Below are 18,460 nucleotides of genomic sequence, written 5' to 3' on the forward strand. Positions count from 1 at the left end.
TAACATATTTCACATTCATTTAAAAAAAGAAAAAACTTTTGAGAGAAAGAGATATCTGCCCCCCAACCAAAGATGGATACACTGAGGTTAAAATTGGTCACTATATACTTAACTAAGCACTTTGAGGTAATTCTGATTTACAAAACTTTCTTTATTCAAAAAATTGAGACAACTGAGTAGTGTCTCAAAACAAAGGGGGCATATGAACAATAGGTGATAACAGGGATATACCGGGGTGCCTGGGTGGCTCAGTCATTAAGCATCTGCCTCGGCTTGGGTCGTGGTCCCAAGGTCCTGGGATCGAGCCCCGCATCGGGCTCCCTGCTCAGTGGGAAGCCTGCTTCTCCCTCTCCCACTCCCCCTACTTGTGTTCTCTCTCTTGTTGTCTCTCTGTCAAATAAATAAATAAAATCTTTAAAAAAAAAATAGGGATATACATACCTTTTTGTCATCAATTTTAAAAAACTAAAAAAAAATTATTTTCTTTTATATCAAAATCTATAGAATATTGAATACTAAAAATAACAAGTGAGAAAGGGGAATCAGAAATTAATTGGAAATAATTAATTTATAAGTAATAATTTAAAAGCCTAGGTTTAAAGTGAAAATGTACCTTATACCAAAATGCAACAGTCAGGAGAAAAACCCAAACACAGAAAAGAATCACACTTGTGTTCTCATCATCACAAGATTGTGCTTAAGTGAAAAAACAAATGAATTTTCTTTACCTAATCTCTTAAATAAAAAAAATATGACAGAAATCTACAAAATCAAATCAGTATTGAAATTTTAGACTTAAAGTTTCTCAGATCCAAAAGTTAATCTATTACTAAAGCTGGTAAAAATTTATCAAACTCTTTCTAGGTCACACAAAAACACATTGATAGTACCTACAAAACTTAAGACTTTTCAGTTTTGGAAAAACTGAAAAAATTAATAGTGTGTTAAATTTTACACAGTGATAGAACTTTAACAAGACTACCAAAAAAATATTAAATAAAACAAAAAACTGGAACTCTCAACAAAGTACATTTATACCATTTCATACCCTTGGGATAAAAGTGATCTTCACAGGGGTGCCTGGGTGGCTCAGATGGTTGGGCGTCTGCCTTCGGCTCGGGTCACGGTCCCGGCTTCCTGGGATCGAGCCCAACATCGGGCTCCTGGCTCGGCAGGGAGCCTGCTTCTCCCTCTCCCTCTGCCTCTCCCCCTACTCATGCTCTCTCTCTCTGTCTCTGTATCTCTGTGTCTCAAATGAATAAATAAAATCTTAAAAAAAAAAAGTGATCTTCACAATCTAACCAGGCACTGCTTTCATAGCACATCCAAATTGCAAGTAACAGGTAATATTTAGAGAGGATCTCATATGCCAGTATGAGAAATCAAAGAAAACAGTGCTTTATCTTCTTTGAAAATCACCCAATACATGACAAAGACTTTCGTGTTCCTCTGATGGAAGATCCATGATGTACAATAAATTAAGGAAAGTATACTTTACAAAAAATGGATTTGCACAAAAATATCTATGACACTATTTAACATTTTGTAATTTGGTTTATAGGACTGCTGAAAAATTTTTTATGGCATTCTACAGATAATAATGTACTTAAACAAGGTTTATGTATCTTAGCCTAAGACCTTCATATAATTTTTTTAAAGATGATTTATTTTAGTCATAATCTACAATTATGACAAGGAATAATTCTCCATTTTTTAATTTTCTCAATTTTTTTTTAAATTTTAATGCTTTGTCCTAGATTTTAAAAAGGGGGGTTATAAATTAGGGTAAAAAGAACCAAAAGGGGTAACCACTTTTCCTAGATGTGTTCTAGGAAACATGTACCCTGCCCTAGGACAGTAAATCAAGTCCCTTTTCATCTCCTTTCTCACTTCACAAACTATCCTTCTCCATCACCTTCATTATTTCACTTTTTGCTTAAAATTACTTCCTGTGAGGGGAGCCTGGGTGGCTCAGTTGTTAAGGCTCTGCCTTCCACTCAGGTCATGATCCCAGGGTTCTGGGATCGAGCCCCGCATCGGGCTCTCTGCTCAGCGGGAAGCCTGATTCTCCCTCTCCCACTCTCCCTGCTTGTGTTCCCTCTCTCACTGTCTCTCTGTCAAATAAATAAAATCTTTTTAAAAAAAAAAAACACTTTCTGTGAATTAGTTTCCTTTTCCTTTGTAGAATCAGGTCTTTGAAATGTGCCCATGGAAAACACAAAACATTGAGTTTTAATTTATATAAATACATAAATATTCACAATAGCACAGATGTGACCATATACAAAACAAAAAGGATATTAATTTTTCTGAGTTTAGATGATCAAGTAACTTCCCCAAAGGAGGATAGCGGTTCAGTGAGGGCACACATCCCAGGAGAATCAGTTTATGTTTGGCTCTGGTTATAGCAACATTAAGACGTCGCCAATCTTTCAGGAGTTCACCAAGCTGAAAGAAATAATTTTCAATTATTTGAGTTTTCTCAAACATTTAAGTTTGTTCTAGCAAAGAATACAGTTTGCTGTGAACTATTTCCCTATTAAGCATGTATTCCAAAGAAGATTCAGTGACACATTTAAAATTCTTTGGACAGTTGGAAAAACTTGCCCACAATGCCAACTTCCAAATATTTTATCTTGGGTGCAATTTCCGTGCCATAATTTAAGGAAATGGAGCTATCTCCACTCATTGTAGCATTATTGGTAACAGTAATGAAAACCTGTAATAGCTTTAGACTCAGGGGAGTGGTTAAATATACCAGGACACCTATGTACACTAGAAAACTATGCAACTGTAAGAACACAATGAAGTCTCTGTGTATTGACATGGAGAGATTTCCAAGCTATTTAAGTGAAAAAAGCAGAGTCCATTAGATATATATTACCATCTGTGTAAAAAAAAGGGAAATATGAATATTGATTCATGTTTGTATATGCCTAAAGGAAAGGAATTAGAGGTTACCCCCCAAAAAAACCCCCACAAACTGTACACAACTCAAAACCAAAAAACCCAAATAATCCAATTAAACAATGAGCAGAAGACATGAACAAACATTTCTCCAAAGAAGACATACATGAAAAAATCATTAATCATCAAGGAAATGCAAATCAAACCCATAATGAGCTATCACCTCACACCTGTCAGAATGGCTAAAATCAAAAACCCAAGAAACAAGCGTTGACAAAGATGTGGAGAAAAAGGACCCCTCATGCATTGTTGGGGGAAATGCAAACTGGTGCAGCCACTATGGAAAACAGTAATGGAGGTTCCTCAAAAAATTAAAAATAGAATTACCATATGATCCAGAAATTCCACCACTGGTTACCCAAAGAATACGAAAACATTAATTCAAAAGGATGTACGCACCTCTACTGCAGCATTATTTACGATAACCAAATTATGGAAGCAGGCCAAGTGTCCAACCACAGATGAATAAAGAAGCTGTGATATATATATATAATGGAAAAATACTCAGCATAAAAAAGAATGAAATCTTGCCATTCGCAACAACATGGAAAGATCTAAAGTGTGTAATGCTAAGTGAAATAAGTCAAAGAAAGACAAATACCATATAATTTCACTCATGTGGAATTTAAGAAACAAAACAAATGAACAAAGAAAAAAGAAACCAAAAAATGGACTCCTAACTATAGAGAACAAACTGACAGTTACCAGAGGGAAGTTGGGCGGGGGGAGGTGGCTGTGGGTGAAATTGGTGAAGGGGATTTAGAGTACACTTATCATGATGAGCACTAAGTAAAGTATAGGATTTTTGAATCACTATATCTTATACCTGAAACTATAACACTGTATATTAATTATACTGGAATTAAAAAACAAAAAACACCAAATTGTGATTATCTGTAACGGTAAGAACTGAGTAGAAGAGGAACTGGGTAGAATGGAGACTTCTTACTATATCTTTACAACCATATGAAGGTATCACATAATCAAGAAAAGTGAATGAAAAGGAGGTAAACATGCAAAACACAAAACCTGGAATTATATACAAAATTAAAAGTATATCTAAGGAAGAGTCTATGCTTAAAATGCCCCTAACAAAACAGCCAAAAGGTGGGAGCAACCCAAATGTCCACTGATGGATGAATAAACAAAATATGCCATATACATGCAATGGAATATTATTCAGCCTTAAAAAGGAACAAAATTCTGATACATAATACAACATGGATGAACCTCGAGGACACCATGCTATATGAAATAAGCCAATTACAAAAGGACAAATACTGGGGCGCCTAGGTGGCTCAGTTGGTTAAGTGTCTGCCTTTGGCTCAGGTCATGATCTTGGGGTCCTGGGATCGAGCCCCCACATCAGGCTCCTTGCTCAGTGGGAAGCATGCTTCTCCCTCTCACTCTGCCCCTCCCCACCGCTTGTGATCAAGGGCACTCTCTCTGTCTCAAACAAATAAAATCTTAAAAAAACAAAAAACCCAAAAGAACAAATACTGTATAATCCCACTTATATAAGATGACGATGGTAGTCAAATTCAAAGACAGAAAGCAGAATGGTGATTGCCAGGGCCTGGAGGGAGAGGGAACTGGAGGGTTGTTATTCGTGGGTACAGAGCTTCAGTTTTGCAAAATGAAAAAGTACCAGAGATCTGCTGCACAATACTATGCATATACTTAACACCACCGAACTGTACACTTAAAAATAGTGATGATTTTAAATTTTATATTGTGTGGGGTTTTTACCACAACCTAAAAAAAAAAAAAGAAAAGAAAAAAAATGTCCCAAACAAATCAGCAGAAAATACAATGAACTCACAGGTCCATCTTTATCACTTCTAACAAAAGATACCAGAATGATACTTTTGTCTCTTCCTTGGTATTTGTCTACAGTGTTAACTTCGACCATCCTGATAGAAGAATGGAACAATAAATCATTGATGATCTTTAACTGCTGCCTGTAGGGTGCAATGATACCAATATCAGAGGGTTTACAGCCAGCCTAAACAGAAAAGAAACAATGAAAATGAAAATCCTGATTTTTGTTATTTAAGCTTTACTAAATTTATTAAATTACATGTTTATATAATGTGCCTGATTAATGTTTGTAAGATTGTCTTGTTGTAAGGAGTAAATACAATTACTAAATTTGCTCTAAATCTAAATCCATATTTCCTGAGATTTAATAATTTCCTCAAACACTGCTCCCTTGATTTCTATAGATTAATGACAGAATAATGGTTTGCATGCCACTAGAACAGTGATGCCGTAGGAAAAAAAAAAAGCACAAAGAAATACATTACACTTTCTGCAATCCCTTACACTGAAGTTTCCAAACCCCAATCACACTGATTCAACCCTATATTGACACAATCAGAATTATCTGATGTTACAAAAAATTACCCTAAATGGAAACCCAAAATGCCATTATAAAAAATTACATCTTTGATAATTTTCCAAAAATAGAACAAAAGCAATCAGGCTTCAATCCTCTCATGTTAATGAACAAGGATTAATGCTAGGTCTTAAGTTCCTTGCATTCTAACATTATATTATACTTCATCCTAATATTTATTATCCGTTAAATTAAATTCTAAATTACCTTAATAAAAACAGAGGTCAGGAAAACTATTAGCTTGGCTTCTGTCATATTGCTCACACCACCCTTTTCAACTTGTTCTGGTGCTGGAACCTAAATAGAAAAAAGAGTTGAGTATGGTCGGTACACAGGTAGCCGTAGAGAACACCTCTGTGGACACAAATGAAAAATATACTTATTTTAAAAGTTGAAGGTACAAGGAAATAAATAAATGTTGAAGGTAAAAAATGAATGACAGTAGTCACCTTTCAGAAAGCCACCTAGAGGAAACCCATCTTAAACATCCTACAGTTCAGATTAAAATCTTTCTAAGAGGGGCACCTGGGTGGCTCAGTTTGTTAAGTGACTGCCTTTGGCTGAGGTCATGATTCCAGGGTCCCGGGATGGAGCCTACATCCCTGCACAGCAGGGGGCCTGCTTCTTCCTCTCCCTCTGCCGCTCCCCCTGCCTGTGCTCTCCTGCTCTGTCAAATAAATAAAGAAAATCTTTTTAAAAAATAAAATAAAATTTTAAAAATAAAATGAAAAATAAAATCTTTCTAAGAGCCAACCATACACTGGGCTTCACATACTTTAGTTTGTTATCCCCTAGTTTACAAGTATCAAAGGTCAGAAAAGATAAGTAACTTGCCCAAGGCCTCACAATAAACCACAGCAGTAGGATTCAAACTTGGATCGGGCTCTACTCTGTGTTCTTGCCATTTTCTTGTTGCCTTTCATACAAATAATGGAGCAGGTAAAGTTCCCCAGGTTCTAGCATACCTGGCAAAACTCTCTAAGGACTATTTTGCTCCTACATAAGCCTTAGGTAGTGCTGATTATTATTATTATTTCTTTTTAACTTTTTAAAGTAGGCTCCATGCCCAACATGGGACTTGAACTCAAAACCCTGAGATCAAGCGTTGCACGCTCTACTGACTGAGCCAGCCAAGTACCTAATCTTGATTATCTTCAATACCTTTTATTTGGGGGGCACCTAGGTGGCTCAGTCAGCTAAGCATCTGCCTTCGGCTCAGGTCATGATCTCAGGGTCCTGGGATTGAGCCCTGCGTCACTCCCCACTCAACGGACAGCCTCCTTCTCCCTCTCCCTCTGCTCCTCCGCCTACTTGTGCTCTCTCTCCCAAATAAATAAATCTTTTTTTTTTAATTTATGTGAGAGAGACAGCGTGAGAGAGCATGAAAGGGAGAGAAGAGAGCACAAGCACGGAGGAGGGGTAGAGGGAGACGCAGACTCCCTGACAAGCAGGGAGCCCGATGCGGGACCTGATCCCAGGACCCTGGGATCATGACCTGAGCCAAAGGCAGAAGCTTAACCAACTGAGCCACCCAGGCACCCAAATAAATAAAATCTTGAAAAAAAAAATTTATTTGGAATTCTGATGCTAAGAAAGAAGAAACCTGAGTAGCAAAAACAAAGAATCTGAGTGGTCATTGGTGAGGTAAATAATTGTAAATTATAAGTAATAAATTGGAATTGAGGTTTCTAAATGCAGTCATTTGTGAGGTCAGTTTACTGAAAAAATTTCCCAGAGCCCACCTGCCCCGACTTGTTAATCCTTGAACCTGAAATGCTAAGGGCAATATCCAAGAGAATGAAAATTCCATCACGGCACATAGGGTGGGGGTCCTATTTTATTTATTTATTTATTTATTTATTTATTTATTTTAAAGATTTCATTTATTTGTTTGACAGAGAGAGAGCACAAACAGGGGGAGCAGCAGGCAGAGGGAAAGGGAGAAGCAGGCTCCCCGCTGAGCAGGGAGCCCGATGCAGGGTTCGATCCCAGGACCCTGGGATCACGACCCAAGCTGAAGGCACCTGCTTAACCAACTGAGCCACCCAGGCACCCCTATTTATTTTTAAAGTAAATTCTGGGGGCACCTAGGTGGCTCAGTCATTAAGCGTCTGCCTTTGGCTCAGGTCATGATCCCAGGGTCCTGGGATCGAGCCCCGCATCGGGCTCCCCGCTCAGCGGGAAGCCTGCTTCTCCCTCTCCCACTCCCCCTGCTTGTGTTCCCTCTCTCGCTGTGTCTCTCTGTCAAATAAATAAATAAAATCTTTTTAAAAAATAATTAAATAAAATAAACTCTTGTGCCCAACGTCGGTCTTGAATTCATGACCCTGAGATCAAGAGTCGCATGCTCTACCAACTGAGCCAGCCAGGTGCCCCTGCAATTGGGGCCCTATTTTTAATAACCACCCACCATATTAACAAAAGATATAATTATTTTACAGTAATACGCATACATACAATTGGTCACTTTTTTTTTTAAGATTTTATTTATTTGCTAGAGAGAGTGAAGACACGCATGCATGCGCACTAGCGGGGGAGTGGCAGGCAGAAGGAGAAGCAGGCTCCCCACTGAGCAGAGAGCCCCATGAGAGACTTAAGACCCAGGACCCTGGGATCATGACCTGAGCCAAAGACAGACGCTTAACCAGCTGAGACACCCAGGTATCCCTGGTCATTATTTTTTTTCTGGTCATGTAAAGACTTCCAAACCAATGCTGAGAAGCGCTACATAAAACAAACTGTAGAAATAACAGGGTCAAAACTTCGTTCTTAGTTCCTAGAAATAAGAATCAAGTCATTTAAAGTCCTTGTGAAGAGTTTTGTTTAATGATAAGTTTGTAAGGAGGTCTTCATGTGCATATGTGGAGGCAGGAGGTAGTAAATATCTGTAGTGTCAGGTGCAATTTTGCTGTGAACCTAAAACTGCTCTAGAAAATAAAGTCTCCATTTGTAAACCCAGCCCTTAGATAATATCAATGCCAATTTCTTTTCTAAGAAATGTAATTATACACTTGAGTTCACTTTCTAGCTTTCCTACTTCAAAAGTCAATTCTCACATCTATTAATCCCCAGAATAAACCTCCTTCCAAAGATACTGGCTATAGAAATAAGTCAATCAGAGAAAGACAGGTATCATATGACCTCACTGATAGAAGGAATTCTTAATCTCAGGAAACAAATTGAGGGTTGCTGGAGTGGTGGGGGGTGGCAGGGATGGGGTGGCTGGGTGATGGGCATCAGAGAGGGTATGTGCTATGGTGAGCGCTGTGAAGTGTGCAGGACTGTTGAATCACAGATCTGTACCTCTGAAGCAAATAATACATTATATGTAAAAAAAAAAAAAAAGGAAGAAGAAGATAGCCAGAGGAGAAGAATGAAGGGGGGGAAATAGGAGGGGGAGATGAACCATGAGAGACTATGGACTCTGAAAAACAAACTGAGGGTTCTAGAGGGGAGGGGGGCGGGCGGATGGGTTAGCCTGGTGATGGGTATTAAAGAGGGCACGTTCTGCATGGAGCACTGGGTGTTATACACAAACAATGAATCATGGAACACTACATCAAAAACTAATGACATAATGTATGGTGATTACCATAACACAATAAAAAAAAACAAAGATACTGGCTCTATAGAAAGAAAAGATTCTTTTGTGTTGAAGTATAAGAAATACACTAGTTTTGGGGCACCTGGGTGGCTCAGTCATTAAGCGTCTGCCTTCGGCTCAGGTCATGATCCCAGAGTCCTGAGATCGATGCAGCAGGCTCCCCGCTGTGCAGGGAGCCTGCTTCTCCCTCTCCCACTCCCCCTGCTTGTGTTCCCTCTCTCGCTGTCTCTCTCTGTCAAAAAATTAAAAAAAAAAAAAAGAGCTAGTTTTAACTAAGCTCTATTAAAGCATTTGCTATTAAAAACTGAAGAATTTAAATAACAGGACAAAAGGAGAAAAAACAAAATATTCAGGGTTTTTTTCCTTACCTTGTCTGTATTAAGAAAACAAACAGGATTGTTTGGCTCAAATACTCCAATCATCCAAGGATTTTCAGAATAATCAGCATAAAATTCCAGTTCCAGCTTTATATCTTTAAAATGAGGTAGGCTGATCACTGCGTTGGCCACTTTGTCTGATCCACACTCCAGCTTTCCTTCATATGTCAGTTTATTACTTAAGGACATAATTTTACTAAGGCAATTACAAAAATAATTTTAGTTTTGGTAGATGAAAATAAACATGAAAATCACTCATAGCTGACACTCTCACAAATACCTGTTCATTCTGTACTGCACGGTTAATTGTACAACAGCATTCTTATTCTGCTCCAGTCTCTTGAATAAGCTTTCACCCATGCCAAGAACTCTGTCAACAAATCAAATTCAGGTTTATCAGTGCACTGACATGGTCCCATAAGAAGAATCTAATTTAAAATTAAAACTTCAATGTCTGCTTACCTTGCTTCACTATTTAGCACCAGGGGAGGAAGCTGCTGATGATCCCCCACCAACACAAATCTCCGAGAAAAAAAAAGTGGCCCTAGGCAGACTGGCTGGCTAATTTGAGAGGCTTCATCCACAATACAAAAATCAAAAGTTTTACGAGAAAATATTGGATGGTTTATTCCCATACACGTTGTTGCAACTATACGCTAAGAACAAAGAAAACAGATGGGTTATCTAACATATCCAAGAAATGTAACTTGTTTTTCCCATATTTTATTTTACTTATTGATTTTAATCTCTATACCCAATGTGGCATTTGAACTCACAACCCCAAGATCAAGAATCACATGCTCTACCAAATGAGTGAGCCAGGTGCCCCGCCATTTTTATTTAAGGTTCAAAAAGATTTTTGTCCCAAACAACAGGAATCCCCCAATATTATTTAATTCTGAAACATTTATAGTATGCAAAAAAATTTAACTTTTTACTAAATATTGAAAAATCAAGTAAATTCTCTGGACACTCTTAACAATGCTCAAATTTGGATATTTCCAAATGGAAATCTGAAACACTCAAGAGGAAATAAGTTAATTATTTTTTAAGTTTTTATTTAAGTATCTCTACACCCAATGTGGGGCTCAAACAAGAGTCACATGCTCTTCCAACTGAGTCAGCCAGGCACCCCAATAATTTAATTATTTTTAATTTTGTTTTTTAAAAGATTTTATTTATTTACTTGAGAGAGAGCACAAGAGAGAGTTGGGGGGGGCCGACACAGGGCTCAATCCCAGAACCCCAGGATCATGACCTCAGCTGAAAGCAGGCGCTTAATCAACTAAGCCACTCAGGCGGCCCCAATAATTTATTTTTAAATGTCAATCAGGACTTCACTTCTGGTAAACTGGAGTACTTTTCCTCACTCCTCCCACAAAGTACAACTAAAAACTCTAAACATTATATATAAAACAAACATAAGAACTCTGAAAAGGTGGAGAAAAGGTAGACCATCTAGGGACCTTGGGACCAGAGGAACAGTAGTTTGTTCCCTGGGTTTTCTTTGGCCCTCATATATCCCAACTTTGGAGCTGAAGAATTTAACAACCCAGGAATGCCGATGGGCATAGACCAAAGAAAGCTCAAACAAAAGCTAAAGGAACAGAAAAGGAAAGCCTAGTAGACAGAAAACTTGTATACAATAGCTACTCTACCCTAACCAAAGACCACAGAAAACACTGTAGTCTTATGCCCCGTTGATGCCAGCAAAGGAACTCCAATATCCTACTGGGGCAGTAACAGAGAAGGCCAAGTAGGGAGCCAGTACTTTAATCCCTGCTGAATGATAATAAGCCCCCAGTGTCAGTGGAGTCCATGTGGGGAACCTGGGGAACCTAGACTTTCACCCCTATCCAGCAGTAATAAGGAGCCCCTAATCTTTATGTTAAGAGGCCAAATGGGAACTTGCACTTCAACTTCCACCCAGCAGTAATGAGGTGGGGTACCCTCTTGCCCAATGGACTAGTGTCAGAGGAAGCCAGCTAAAACAGAAGTATTAAATAACATAATGCAAATGTTCAGGTTTCATCATAAAATATACACAACCAGGGGCACCTGGGTGGCTCAGTTGGTTGAGTGTCCGACTGTTGATCTCAGTTCAGGTTCTGATCTCAGGGTTGTGAGTTCAAGCCCACACTGGGTGTGGAGCCTACTTAAAAAGGGGGGGGGGGCACCTGGATGGCTCAGTTGGTTAAGCGTCTGTCCTTGGCTCAGGTCATGATCCCAGCGTCCTGGGATCAAGTCCCGAGTCGGGCTCCGTGCTTAGCGGAGAGCCTGCTTCTCCCTCTCCCTCTCCCCCTGCTTGTGTTCTCTGTCAAATAAATAAAATCTTTAAAAAAAAAAAAGTACATAGGGGCACCTCGGTGGCTCAGTTGGTTAAGCATCTATCTTTGGCTCAGGTTATGGTCCCAGGGTCCAGATCGAGCCCCACATCAGGCTCCCTGCTCTGCCGGGAGCCTGCTTCTCCCCTCCCACTCCCCCCGCTTGTGTTCCCTCTCTCACTGTGTCTCTCTCTGTCAAACAGAAATAAAATCTTTTAAAAAATAAATAAAAATTAAAAAATACATAAAAAAAACACAACCGAGAAAATCTCAAACTGATGGAAAAAAAACATGCAATAGATACTAACACCAAGGATGTCAGAGATGTTAGAATTATAGGACAAAGATTTTATTGTTTTTAAGTTCATTTTTATTTTTTTAGTAATCTCTATACCCACTGTGGCACTCGAACTCATAACCCCAAGATCAAGAGTGCATAACAAAGGTTTTAAAGCAGCCATGATAAAAATGTTTCACTGAGCAACTATGAACATACTTGAATCAAATAAAAAATAGTCTCAACAAAGAAATAGAGCATAAAAGAAAAAGCAAATGGAAATTTTAGAACTGAAAATATAACTGAAATTTTATTTATTTATTCATTTATTTATTTTTAAAGATTTTATTTATTTATTTGACAGAGAGAGACACAGCAAGAGAGGGAACACAAGCAGGGGGAGTGGGAGAGGGAGAGGCAGCCTTCCCGCTGAGCAGGGAGCCCACCACGGGGCTCAATCCCAGGACCCTGAGATCATGACCTGAGCCGAAGGCAGATGCTTAACAACTGAGCCACCCAGGTGCCCCAAACCTATTGTTTTTATCCATATTTTTGCTTACTATGTTCTTCCCTCCTGATATTCCAAATTTGTTCTTTTATCATTCCCTTTCTGTTTAAAGATCTTCCTTTACCCATTCTTTTAGGGTAGTAGGGCAACTGGCAACAAATTCCCTTAGTTTCCCTCTCCCTCTGCCTGCTGCTCTGCCTGCTTGGGCTCTCTGTCAAATAAACAAATAAAATCTTCAAAAAAAAATAGGTTTTTCATTTCTCCCAAATTATATTTGATGGTTGAAGCAAAAATTAGAACACAGTCTGACATAGTTTATGTAGGAAAAATATTAAGACAATCATGAACAATCTTCATGAGAAGATAAGGGACATAAATGGAGGTGACTTCTAACTTCTAACTTCACAAGCTCACTAGTAAAATGACAAAATCAATGGACTATAAGTTATATATATATATATAATATAATGCAGAGAGCAACAGAGCATCCACTAAAAGCTATTCAAAGTGATCACTCAAAAACACTATAGAAAAATCAAAATGGAATTCTAAAAAATGTTCAAGTAAGCAATAAGGCAGGAAAAAGAAAACAATCAAAAGAGAGAGGGGCGCTTGGCTGCCTCAGCTGGTAGAACATGTGACTCTTGATCTCAGAGTTTTGAGTTTGAGCCCCACGATGGGTGTGGAGATTACAAAAACAAAACAAACAACAACAACAAAAACCATAGGAAACATAAAACAAAAAACAAAAGGGCAGACTTAAGCCCTAACATGTATCAATACTTATGACGAATATAAATGGTCTATATGTACCATGTACCTTTTAAAAGACAGGGATCAAAACAATTAAAAAACAGATTGGCAGAGTAGATAAAAAACATCCAGATATCTACTTTATACAAGAAAGTCACTTCAAATTTAATGACATTGGCATATTAATAACTGAAGGATGGAAGAGGATCACATTGATAACATTTTCTTGCTGAATGATCCTTACATCATGGGAATAAATCCCACTTGTTCACAGCATACAAACCTTCTAATACACTGCTAAATTTGATTTGTGAATATACTGTTAAGAACATTTGCATCAGTCAAATATGCCCAATGGGTGTTTTTTTTTAATATTTACTTATTTAAGTAATCTCTACACCCAATGTGGGGTTCAAACGCATGACCCCAAGATCAAGAGTCACATACTCTTCCAACTAAGCCAGCCAGGCACCGTGGGTTTTTTAACACAGGTGCAAAAGCAGCTCAGTGGAGGGATGAATGGTTTTTCAAGGAGTGGTGCTGTAACAACTGGACATCAATAGGCAAAAAAATGCACCTTGACCTAAGTCTCACACATCATATAAAAATAATAGTCACAGACTTAAATATAAAACTTAAAAGTATAAAACTTTTAGAAAAAAAACACAAGAAACTTTCAGCATCTAGAGGTAGGCAGAGTTTTTAAACTTGACACTGAAAGCAGAATGCATGAAAGTAAAAAATTTATATACTACACTCTATCAAAATTAAAACTTTTTTTTTTTAAGATTTTATTTATTTATTTGACAGAGAGACACAGCGAGAGAGGGAACACAAGCAGGGGTAGTGGCAGGCAGAGGGAGAAGCAGGCTTCCCACCGAGCAGGGAGCCTGATGCGGGGCTCGATCCCAGGACCCCGGGATCATGACCTGAGCCGAAGACAGACGCTTAACGACTGAGCCACCCAGGTGCCCCAAAATTAAAACCTCTTCTATTGCAAAGGCTCCTGTGAGGAACATGAAAAAAAAAAAAAACAACTATAGAGTGGGAGAAAACATTCACAAATATATCCATTAAAGGACTAACATCTAGAATATAAAAAGAACACTCAAAACTCAACAGTAAAAAAAAAAAAATCCAAATGGGCAACAGACAGAAAGAGACATTTCACTGAAGAGGATACAGAGATAGCAAATAAGCACATGAAAACATCAATAATCATCATTAGGGATATGCAAATTAAATTCACAATGAGGTATCATTATATACCAGAACGTCCAAAATGAAAAACGGTTAACTCCACCAAATGCTGACAAGGATCACTCGTACATTGCTGGTGGGAATGTGGAATGTTACAGCTGCTTTGGAAAACAGTTTGGTAGATATTTTTTTTTTTAAGATTTTATTTATTTATTTGACAGAGAGAGAGCGCGAGCACACAGTCAGGGGCAGCAGCAGGCAGAGGCAGAGGGCAAAGCAGGCTCTCTGCCGAGCAAGGAGCCCGATGAGGGACTCCATCCCAGGACCCTGGGATCATGACCTGAGCAGAAGGCAGACGCTTAACTGAGTGAGCCACCCAGGCGCCCCAAAAATAAAATCTTTAAAAAATAAAAATAGGGGCACCTGGGTGGTTGTTAAGCATCTGCCTTCAGCTCAGGTCATGATCCCAGGGTCCTGGGATTGACCCCGCATCTGGCTCCCTGCTCAGTGGGGAGCGCGCTTCTCCTACTCCCACTCCCCCTGCTTGTGTTCCTGCTCTCGCTCTAATAAATAAATAAAATCTTAAAAAATAAATAGATAAAAACTTCCCAGAAAAATATAAACATTAAATAATAAAAACTTCTATATCACAGTCTCAAAGTCTAGAAATACCTATCATTAGACTATTCATGTACCATTGCTTTGAATTCAAACTGGCTAAAAATTCTGATTAGTAGTAGTTTTCTAGGTGTGATATTATAATAATGCATGTTTGGTCTTCCTCTGGGTTCCTGACACAGAGCTCCTAAAACCTTTAGAATTTCGGTAGTGTTAGGGGTGAGAGGATTATCTTTTGTTATTCATAATAAATCCCTTGCAACCATACCTGCATTTATGCTAATGAGAGGATGGGAGTTGGTTGTCAGAGGAACAAATCTAGAGATTAAAGGGTTAGAACTTTCAGCCCCACCCCAACCCCGACCCTTCCACATAGGGAAGGGTAGAGGGGATAAGGATTGAGCTAATCACCAACCACCAAATCAATGATTTAATCCATCGTGCCGACATGATGGAATCTCCATAAAAACCCTAAACAAAGGGGTTCAGAGAGCTTCTGGGTTGAACACATCATGGTGCTGGGAGGGTGGTTCATCTGAAGAGGGTATAGAAGCTCCGTATCCCTTTCCACATTCCTAACCCTATGCATCTCTTCCATTTGGCTGTTCCTGAACTGCATCCTATATAATACATCTTGAATTCTGTGAGCCATTCTAGCAAATTATCGAACCCTAGGATGGGGTCATGGGAACCCTGATTTATGGCTAGTTGTTCTGATGCACAGGAGGCCCCGGACTTAACTGAGAACTGAAGTGGGTGGTGCAATCTTATTAAGGGGCTGAGCCCTAAGCTGTGGAATCTGCACTAACTCTACTAGTGTCAGGTGCTGTGAGTAGAGAGTAACAAGCATTTTCCATAACTAGGATATTTTAAACTAGGAGATGGGAGCCCTGAATAATAAACCAGAAACTTCATTTCAGTTCAAAAGCAAGCAGCAAACTATCAATTAATAAAACTGGTCAATGTAACTGAATTTCCCAGAATGTTTCCCCACTCAGTCTGGCTACTCAGTCTGGTGTTACTATGCAATAATAGTACTTACGTGACTATTGTAGAGTTCTTCCAAAAGAGCTAAAGATTTAATGGACTTGGATCTGCAAATTTCCTCCTCTGTGAATTTCTGGATGTCTTGATGTACCTTCTGAGTCTGACCCAAACGCAAAAATCCTATTTTAAACTTTGCTAACTTCAAAAGAATATTGTCAACAGCAGAGTGTGTATAGCTGGTCAACAAAACACTAAAACCACAGGCATAGAGAATTCTTACCTAATAATGAATAAAAGAAAGGAAAATAACATTACTTTTAATTCCAGATATTAACATGCTTATATTTTTCAAATAGAATCAGAAAACTTAATAGGAAGCATATCTTAGAGCTGAGCCAAGGTAAATATTTAAAAAATTATAAAGGCAAAATGTTTTATGAAAATCCCATGGCATTATCTCATTAATTAGTGATATGTTAATAATATATTATTAGTGATAATAAAATTGAGTACAAAATACAAACTTTGAATAGTGCCTGGCACACAGTATCAATCAATCAATATTTCTTGCCATCATTATGATTATTCTAAGATTAGCATAGAAATTTACTGACATGGAAAAAAAAATTCCAGAAAAATCTATTTCAACACCTCTGTATAATTTATTATTTTTTTAAGGCAAGGAAAAGATACAATGATACACATGCCCCCAAATGAGAAAGATCTCAGAGAATCCTAAATGCAAGAAACCTACAACATGATTACAACTTTTTGTGACTTAGCTTTTTATATTTCTCATGTCCTTCTAAAAGGTTAATTTGAAATAAAGCCTTTTGATTTAAAATTCAGCCCTTTTGATAGAAAACATCACATTCTCCGAACTGAGAAGCTGATTTAAATCGTTAGTTTCTAAGCAAAATAATAACCTTACAAGAGTACATATTGTGGTTGTTTTTCCTGTTCCAGGCATACCCACGATGAGTGTGTAGTCTTTTGAAAGAAGTACCTTTTTCATTGCTTGCCTCTGAGGTTTATTCAAGCCTACATTCAAATTTAAAAACAACAGGAAAAAAAATGCTGGATTTCAATGAGCAAATTAACCGTAAGAAAAGCAGCCTCTATTCAAGTCTGTTCTTCAATATGTCTTTTTAAAGTAAGAAAATGTCATGGTGATTAAAGTATATATGTAAACTACTTCCCAAGAGAATCTGTCTAAAAATTATAAGTTTAATAAGTTATAAAAATGCTACACTAGAATGTACTTTCAATTATAAATAAAACCAAGAACAATCAATGGAAGGAGACATGCTGATTATCACATACCTTTTAGAATGCAGGCAACTGTATCCTTTGCATCATATGGAAGAACAGAACTGAGGTAGGATATAAAGTGAGGTTCACGAAAGTCAATGATTAAATCTCGAAGTTTTTGGCTGAAAAGAAAAAAAAATGTTTTTAGTAATATTCCTGAGGAAAGTGGGGTAAATTTCAGATTCACTCATTGTTACAAACCTGACAGAAGTATTTTCCATCAATTTAGAAAGATTTCCTAAGGGGGTATCTATATTACAAGTTTTTTCTTCCTGGTCCAATCTGAACAAAGTTGATTCTGGGAGTACTGACAAGTTCCTAAAACAGTGAAACAGATGTACACGAATGTTTTTCATTTAACATGGTCAGTTGGTCTGTATAAGAAATACTTTGCTGTGTGAGGTCTGAGCGGCTCAGTCGGTTAAGCACCTGCCTTCGGCTCAGGTCATGATCCCGGGGTCTTGGGATTAAGTCCCACATGGGCTCCTTGCTCAGCAGGGAGCCGGCTTCTCGTGCTCTCGATCTCTGACAAATAAATAAATAAAATCTTAAAAAAAAAAAAAAGAAATACATTGCCGTTTGCTAAAAGAATAAATGAGCCAGAATAGCTATTAAAATGGCTACCTGGCCCTAATTCATACTTGCCAATCAGACAAATAAGAATGGTGGACTGGCAGAAAAGGGAGAAAATAGGGCACAAGACACTAAGGTCAAAGCAATTAATCATGAACCTACAACACCTGCTGGCAATTCACTAGGCCTCGCTTTGCAATCTAGCCTGGGCTCATCACCCCCAGAAGAATCCTGAGCACACGGCCCCTCTCTCCTCCAGTCTGGAGCATAGGTCTCTTTCCTGATGCCTTCTCCCACTCCTCCTCCAGCTCCTAAAATCCTAGAGTTCCCTAGGGTCCCTTCCCTCGCCCTCTGTACTGCTCTTTCTTATCATTTTCCCTTTGGTTCCATGCCCTCATGGAGCTCTAAATCCCAAATCTACATCCTTACATTCCTTTTCCACCTGGTTGCTCAGCCAAGCTTCAGGTTTGGATATCCAGCAGGCAACAAGATGTTCCACTTGGTCAAAACCCAGGCTATGAAAACTCAATACATTCAAAACTGAACAAATCTTTATCCCCGCT

At 38.4% G+C, this 18,460-nt stretch overlaps 1 protein-coding gene across 5 annotated transcripts in view; it reads right to left on the reverse strand.

The window, feature by feature from the left end:
• Positions 1–388: 388 nt before the first annotated feature.
• The window catches only part of DNA2 (DNA replication helicase/nuclease 2), a 46,609-nt gene continuing 28,537 nt past the window's right edge, over positions 389–18,460 (reverse strand). For 4 of the 5 annotated variants that reach the window (XM_027597025.2, XM_027597024.2, XM_027597028.2 and 1 more), the window contains 11 exons: positions 17,526–17,642; positions 17,337–17,446; positions 16,945–17,054; positions 16,069–16,293; positions 9,809–10,002; positions 9,627–9,716; positions 9,338–9,542; positions 5,573–5,662; positions 4,790–4,972; positions 2,302–2,448; positions 389–1,468 (listed from right to left, as the gene is read on the reverse strand). In XM_027597025.2, coding sequence (XP_027452826.1) covers positions 1,400–1,468; positions 2,302–2,448; positions 4,790–4,972; positions 5,573–5,662; positions 9,338–9,542; positions 9,627–9,716; positions 9,809–10,002; positions 16,069–16,293; positions 16,945–17,054; positions 17,337–17,446; positions 17,526–17,642 — 1,540 coding nt within the window. In that variant the 3' untranslated portion in view covers positions 389–1,399. The remainder of the gene's footprint in view (positions 1,469–2,301; positions 2,449–4,789; positions 4,973–5,572; positions 5,663–9,337; positions 9,543–9,626; positions 9,717–9,808; positions 10,003–16,068; positions 16,294–16,944; positions 17,055–17,336; positions 17,447–17,525; positions 17,643–18,460) is intronic. The other variant, XM_027597027.2, reaches the window with a different exon arrangement.

Source organism: Zalophus californianus, chromosome 15 (genome assembly GCF_009762305.2).
Source record: "Zalophus californianus isolate mZalCal1 chromosome 15, mZalCal1.pri.v2, whole genome shotgun sequence".
NCBI lineage: Eukaryota > Metazoa > Chordata > Mammalia > Carnivora > Otariidae > Zalophus > Zalophus californianus.